At 36.4% G+C, this 7,697-nt stretch overlaps 1 protein-coding gene across 2 annotated transcripts in view; it reads right to left on the bottom strand.

Moving 5' to 3' along the window:
• Nucleotides 1-7,697, bottom strand: part of capn9 (calpain 9) — a 32,633-nt gene that overhangs the window by 13,055 nt on the left and 11,881 nt on the right. For both annotated transcript variants that reach the window (XM_037543547.1, XM_017720670.2), the window contains 8 exons: nucleotides 7,567-7,685; nucleotides 6,669-6,802; nucleotides 4,782-4,950; nucleotides 3,535-3,618; nucleotides 3,271-3,356; nucleotides 2,234-2,311; nucleotides 1,276-1,436; nucleotides 177-331 (listed from right to left, as the gene is read on the bottom strand). In XM_037543547.1, the coding sequence (XP_037399444.1) occupies nucleotides 177-331; nucleotides 1,276-1,436; nucleotides 2,234-2,311; nucleotides 3,271-3,356; nucleotides 3,535-3,618; nucleotides 4,782-4,950; nucleotides 6,669-6,802; nucleotides 7,567-7,685 (986 nt within the window). The remainder of the gene's footprint in view (nucleotides 1-176; nucleotides 332-1,275; nucleotides 1,437-2,233; nucleotides 2,312-3,270; nucleotides 3,357-3,534; nucleotides 3,619-4,781; nucleotides 4,951-6,668; nucleotides 6,803-7,566; nucleotides 7,686-7,697) is intronic.

The raw sequence follows: 7,697 nt of genomic DNA, 5'->3' as shown, positions 1-7,697 counted from the left end.
TTTTGAGCTTGTACCTCAGACTTACCTGGTTAATAGCTAGAACAAAAATGTATGTTCTATCCTATTCACATGGTTCTAGAATGTTCTGCCACATTCACAGTGTTCTACCACTGCAGTGGCTCAATTCAATCTATGCTCTGTGTTCCCATTGGTTGGTATTTGCCCGCTTCTCTGACCTCATAAACGGTGAATCCGATGGTCTCCAGGTCGAGCCCCTCTTTGCGGAGTTTGCGTCGGTTCTTCTGCATGAGGGCCACAATGACGCTGCACTGACCATCACTATCAGCGTCCTCCAGCTTCAGCTTAAACTGTGGGTTCGTCCAGAATGTGTCTGAGAAGAAACAAACACACACAAACATCAGAGTCGGTGGGGGTAATAATTAAAGATGGGACACGTACAGGAACTCTACAACACTACCATCACCTGTCTGTACTTAACAAGGCAGGTTAAAGTTCTTCACTCAGTCCAGTGGTTTTCAGGTCCTTATCACTCAGTGAGATAAGATTATATTATATAATATAACACAACTTAATATAACATATAAGATAATAACCACTGTGGATCATATATGGATGTTTAATGCTGTGAAACTAAAGGCTGCTGAAGTTTTAAAAGGTTTTTTTTCTAATTAGCTAATGGCTCTTAGTAATTAGTCAATAAATAAATAATAAATAATAAATAAGAATAAATGTCTGCCAGTGACCTGATGAAATACATCAAAATGTATCTCAACACACCATTTTTACTAGCAATAGTACATTGTTTTTACTATTTATGCCTAAACTAGAACTAAGGTTGTCATGACACTGTAATTTCTTCAGTAGAAATTCTATTGATTAGGCCTGTGGCTATCAATTATATCAATTAACACAAAATGTATAACAGCAAATGCTTTTGCAAACATGCTGTATATGCATTCCTGCTGGTGTAGGTTTCCTCTCTTTCAGTGATTCTCAGTAAAGCCAATAGCTCCCCCTTGTGGAGAATGTTCAGACTGCTATACACTACTTTATAATGACTTGTGGTATCCCTGTTCAGCATTTAAAAGTGCTAACTAATCACTTCTGATTCAATAAGACTCGATTCATAGTTTAAAATAGAAGATTTCATTTAAAGTGAGTAATCATGACAGCCATATTATTTTCTATACCATTTCCACATACTGTAACAGTTCTATACTAATTAAAGTGGGTTTTTTTTCCTAGAACTGTCCAAGCCAAGAGCCATTTAGCAACAAGTAAAAAGTGTAAGCAGTTTTGCAGTTTTGTTCTAACCGATGAAGTTCCTGCAGCCTCCAGCGGTGGAGCCCCTGATCCAGCTGCCCTCCAGCATGTTGATGTCCCATTTTTTCTTGGTGTCATCCGTCAGGGAGTCCGGAGTGAGGTTACAGATCTCCACTCTGTCGTAGTTTGCTTTAAAGTCCTCAAACTCCATCCTACAAGACAGGAACGTTAGTGGTTTTGGTCCTCAGGTTTCAATGAGAAATTGCCTCAGACCTTGTCGAGATTGAAATTTTCTGCTTCATCGGTTGTGAACATTTCTACACATGCAGATAGTGATTGCCTAGCTTAAAGATTAGGGAACTCCCTTCTGTAAAAGTATAAATAACATTAAATGCTAGTTTTAGACCAGAATGCCACTTTAAGTGATCTGAAACAGACTTACTTATGTTATTTTTGACTTATTGTGATGTATAAACATACATTAGCTTTTTCATGAAGTAACTTTTAACAAAGAAGGGGACCTAAAATGAATGAAATCAGTTGTACTGGTTGAAGACTGGAAACAATACTTGCAAATCATAAGGCTCTCAGTGGATTGTTTGGGTATCTATAGTGTCACATTTTCAACTGTGGAATATTCTTCACTGTGAGCTAGTCGTCATATAACACAACTAACATGAACTATCATTAGTTATGATAGTCATAACCTCATCATAACCATGCTGGGTACATCCTAACCTTCACATTCTTAAACTGGAAATCATCTGCATTTTCATATGGTGACAAAATAAAACAAATCCAAAGACGTTTTAAAGCTGAGCCAAAGTTATTACATTTGGATGTATAGGAAAGCAAGAACCACATGTTTTTAATCGTATATTTTGCGATATGCTTAAAAGAAAAGTTCTCCCGTTCCAAACTGAAGAACCAAAAATTTGTGGAAAGTGGAAAATCGTGCAAGTGTAAGTAAAATCAAAGGTCATTGTTTACTTCAGTCTTTAGCTCCTACCAGAATTCTCCATCATCGGTAGCATTTTCAAGTAATCTGGTCTTCACTGCTTTATCCACAATGCTCCACTCTCTGGAACTGCAAGGAACAAGGGAACGTCAGGCGCTTAATATTGTCAGAATGATTCATCTGCATCACAAGTTTTGGGTAATAGCATTGATTTAAGATCAGTGTCCCTTATATGTACAATTAACTTACATTCAACAGCAGGTCTATTAAATTCAACATAATACTTCCCTAAACACAAAGTCCTTACCTTAAAACTATGTTTAGGCCATAAATCAAATTTAGTGAGTTATTTTGGTTTGGCACAATGGTAACTAGTAATTACAAGCTTTCATTACTCGTTGGTAGGATGAGTTGATTTTTGGCTAAACCATCAACCCAAAACCTAAGGCTGGTCCGTCTCCTACTTCTGAACTCATTAAGAATGAATTCGTTGTTAGATATGTTGTTAAAAACGTGAGCTTTTGTAAATATTCTGTAAAGGGAACCAAACACTCTTACAGCCTATTGGGGAATTCCACCAATTTTTCAGCAAAATTAAACTGATAAGATGTAAACAGTCATTCAGGTTGTTTTGGAGTGAAATGCTCTGTTCTGGAGATCTTATAGAGTCAGAGTTCACAGTGATGGTGATAGGAACCATCTGAAGAGTTTAATGTCTCTGAATACACTGCCCATACCATGTCTGAGACACTGTTTAATGATAGTTTTGAGATAAAATTTGGCCCATAATGTATTTTTTAAGATGTATTCATGGAGGAGAGGTACAAATATAGTAAATATTTGTGCTGTAGATGTTGTGGTAAAGAAATCTGAGTCGGTTTTTATCTCTACAATGAACCATTTCACATCAAACCACTCTGAATGACCACTGATTTATGCAGACCTTTCAGAGAAATGGGTGAAACCCCTCTTTAAGCATCTCCAGCACAAAAGGAAGCTGTAAACTGTAGCTTTAAACTATTGCGACCTGAGACATCATATTAAACGCTGGTCTCTGGTCTGCAGTCACATCGTTAAGGGACACATACTTGTCGCTCCAGGGGCCGTTCCACTCTACCTGACCCCAGGGGTTTCTGACTCGGATGAGCTTGACCTTCCCCCCTCTGTAGTTCACCTGCAGAAGAATAAGCACACCCAGTGTGTTTAAATCACAGATGCTCTAAATCACGGTCACATGGCCAGTAGATCAGCTTTAAAGCATAGTACTGCTCCATATGGACGCATTCTGTGAGGCATGAACAGTATAACTATAATCTATGAACAACAGTCTAACTGATGGTTGCCATAGTTACCTCCTCCAAGCCAGTGATGGAGTAGGCGTGTCCTTTGACCAGACCTGTTGTAGTCTGAGCCTCGGACTCAGCTGAGCTGGTGATCTAGAAAATAACGTTCAATGTAGTGATTTACTCTGAAAGAAAAAGCAAACTTAATATCTAAACATGTTATCATTTTAATTTTTATCATATACTGTGATTCTGAATTAATCAGTGGTGGACAAAATACACAAACCATGTACTCGAGTTAAAGTAGATATCCAAGGTAAAATATTACTCCAGTAAAAGTAGAAGTTCCTCCCTTTAGACCTCCACTTGAGTAAAAGTACTAAAGTATTTACCTTCAGATGTACTTAAGTATCAAAAGTAAAAGTACTAAAAGAGTAATTCTGGCTCTGATCTGGTCCTGTTATCATTTTTATAACCAGACTGGCTTCATGAACTCATTTCAGGTGAAAGTCCTCCAGCGTCTCTCTTGGTAAACCAGTCTTTTAATAGAACGTCATTAATTAGTGACGCTGACGTCTATTAAAATGATCAGAAGCACAAAACACTGAAGGTAAACAGGTTCCATCAGGGAGAACCGAGTGGCTGTGAAATAACCTTTATTTACTCAAAGTTAGGTTAGTTCATCATTTATGTTGAACAGATTCTCCCAAAGTTTTACGCTGCTGCGCTGATGTTGAACCGCGTGCTGCACTGGGTCGGTATGACCAACAGGTCAAAACCAGCTATAAACAAAATGACCGCTGGGCCCTGATTGGTGCTCTGGCTTTGCGCTTCTTTTGTTTTGACATGTTACATTTTTATACACACAGAAACCAAAAGGAACGACAGATTTCTCAGAATGTAGGAGGAAAAAGTCGGATATTAGACTCTGAAATGTAGTGGAGTGAAAGGAAAAAGTCACCCAGAATGGAAAAACTTCAGTACAGATACACAAAAAACTACTTAAGTACAGCAATCAATTATATCTACTTAGTTACTGTCCACCACTGGAATTAATTAGCCTTAATAAAATCAGCCTGATTTGATCATCACCTGGCGAATAAGATGCATTCTTTTATAACTTATTGCAGCTTAATTCTCAGTCATTTTAAAATGATCTGCAGCTGTATTTATCACTGAAACTGCTCTTTGTATTTTTCAAGATGAATGAATTGATAAAAATGACATTACTGTAAATTTAGGTGAAGAACTTTTCTTCTTTCTTGTGTTAGACAATTTATTTGTTTGACTTTACTGTAAACAGCCTTCGTTCTTACGTCTATGGAGCAGCCCATCATGGAGCCTCGATCTAGAGCCTTCTTCAGGATGGTGAAAAGGTCAGCTGGGGCTTTCTTCGTCTCATACACCTCACCCACACCGCCAGTGAAGTCCTCCAAAGCCTCCAGGGTAGCGCCTCCCTTCAGAGCTTCATAACTGCCATTCAGTCTGAAACATGCACATCAGATACAGCACTGAGTCCGCAATCACACGTCAATCGCTCAGACTAAAGAACTTACACATCAGCCTCATAGAAGCTACTGAATCCTGTAGTAGTGAGTAATGTTTCGCAGTTGGGGAGTAAGTCATAATTTATAGAAGTTACTGAGTAATTCATAGTAGAAATGTATAGTAGTTAATGAATAGTAGAATAATGAGTAGTTATTGAATATTTCATAGTAGTTAATCAATGATTTGCAGTAGTTACTTAGTAATTTATAGTAGCTACTGAGTAACAGTGTATCTGCTGCATAATTCATAGTGGTTCCTGAATAATTTAAAGTAGTTGCTGAATGATTTATAGCAGATACTAAATATTATATAGTAGTTACCTACAAATTTATAGTAATTACCAAATAATTTACTGCAGTTACTGAATAATTTATAGCAGTTACTGAATAATTTAGTTTAGTTACTGAATAATTTATAGTAGTTACTGAATAATTTTAGTTTAGTTACTGAATAATTTAGTTTAGTTACTGAATAATTTATAGCAGTTACTGAATAATTTAGTTTAGTTACTGAATAATTTATAGCAGTTACTGAATAATTTATAGCAGTTACTGAATAATTTAGTTTAGTTACTGAATAATTTATAGCAGTTACTGAATAATTTAGTTTAGTTACTGAATAATTTATAGCAGTTACTGAATAATTTATAGCAGTTACTGAATAATTTATAGCAGTTATTGAATAATTTATAGCAGTTACTGAATAATTTAGTTTAGTTACTGAATAATTTAGTTTAGTTACTGAATAATTTAGTTTAGTTACTGAATAATTTATAGCAGTTACTGAATAATTTATAGCAGTTACTGAATAATTTATAGCAGTTACTGAATAATTTAGTTTAGTTACTGATTAATTTAGTTTAGTTACTGAATAATTTATAGCAGTTACTGAATAATTTAGTTTAGTTACTGAATAATTTATAGCAGTTACTGAATAATTTATAGCAGTTACTGAATAATTTAGTTTAGTTACTGAATAATTTATAGCAGTTACTGAATAATTTATAGCAGTTACTGAATAATTTATAGCAGTTATTGAATAATTTATAGCAGTTACTGAATAATTTAGTTTAGTTACTGAATAATTTAGTTTAGTTACTGAATAATTTATAGCAGTTACTGAATAATTTATAGCAGTTACTGAATAATTTAGTTTAGTTACTGAATAATTTATAGCAGTTACTGAATAATTTATTTTAGTTACTGAATAATTGAGTTTAGTTACTGGATAATTTATAGTAGTTTCTGAATATTTTTTTAAAATTTTATTTTCATTTTTAATGTGTAGTTACTGAAAAGTTCTTAGTAGCTAGTGAATATTTTTTACTAGTTACTGAATAATTTCTCATAAGATTAATCGCTGAATGATATGTGCGCAGGTTAAAGTGAAATGACTTAATTAAATGCTTCAGGAAAAAAAAATGTCAACAGAAACATAAGTGGAAAACATTTCTATCACTTACATTACAGTTACGGTTAATACAGTTATTAACAGGGCGAAGGACAGTTAACGCGGTTTAGGATCCATCCAAATTTTGTACTACATACATGTTTATTTGTTCTTTATACATTTCCAGGATTAAAAATGTACTGAATTTGTAGTTAAAGCAGAGCCTTCTAGGCCCTGTGTGTGTGTGTGTGTGTGTGTGTGCATACTTGGCGTAGGCCTTCTCCAGTAAAGCGCTCCAGAACTCATCATTGTCGGCAGAATGAAGGAACACCAGCTTGTTCCTCACACATGGCAACCTGTCGTCCACAACCACATCCAGCCAGTGGTTATGCTGCCAGAACTACCACACATACACACACATACAACAAGAGAAAGACAGACACTGATGTTAGTTACATTAAAGCAATGTCCATATATGGACTGCATGGAAGTGAATGGTACGTTTTTACACTTTGACAATGATTAGATACATCAGACTACTTCAGTTTAAAACAGTGAGGATGCCTGAGGTTTCACACTGGAGCTGCGGGGCTAACAGGTAGCTAACACTAATGGAAGCAGAACAAAATCCAGTCTTCACGATGGTTGCTGTGATTATTTTATCCATCCATATATCCATCTATGCTTTAATGCGTCCATCCATCCATCCATCCGTCCATCCACCCGTCCGTCCGTCCATCCATCCATCCATCTATCTGTCTGTCCATCTATCTATCTGTTATCTTTCCCACTGTCCATTTATCTATCCATCCATCCTTCCCTCCATCTAGCTATCCAGCCATCTATGTCTATCTATGCTTTAATCCATCCATCCACCTGTCAATCAACCCATCCGTTCATCTATCTATCTATCTATCTATCTATCTATCTATCTATCTGGCTGGCTGGCTGGCTGTCTGGCTGGCTGTCTGGCTGGCTGTCTGGCTGTCTGGCTGGCTGTAAGGCTGTCTGGCTGGCTGTTATCTTTCCCACTGTCCATTCATCTATTAAATGGTAAATACACAGTGTAATACCTAACTAATCACTTCAGTAGTTACTGAATAATTTGCAGTAGTTATTGAATATAAGATTAATAACTGTAATCCTGAAGGAGTAAATCTTAACCTGGAAGTGAAAGATGCCAGCGTAGCCGCGATCAAAGGTCTGGTCTGGCGGTACGACCCTCGCCAGCACCTCTTTGTTCATCGTCAGGGAGGCAATCGCCGCTAACAGCCAGCAGTCTCCTGCAGACACAC

The sequence above is a fragment of the Pygocentrus nattereri genome, chromosome 12, assembly GCF_015220715.1.
Source record: "Pygocentrus nattereri isolate fPygNat1 chromosome 12, fPygNat1.pri, whole genome shotgun sequence".
Classification (NCBI taxonomy): domain Eukaryota; kingdom Metazoa; phylum Chordata; class Actinopteri; order Characiformes; family Serrasalmidae; genus Pygocentrus; species Pygocentrus nattereri.
This window is presented reverse-complemented; position numbering and strand designations above follow the sequence as displayed.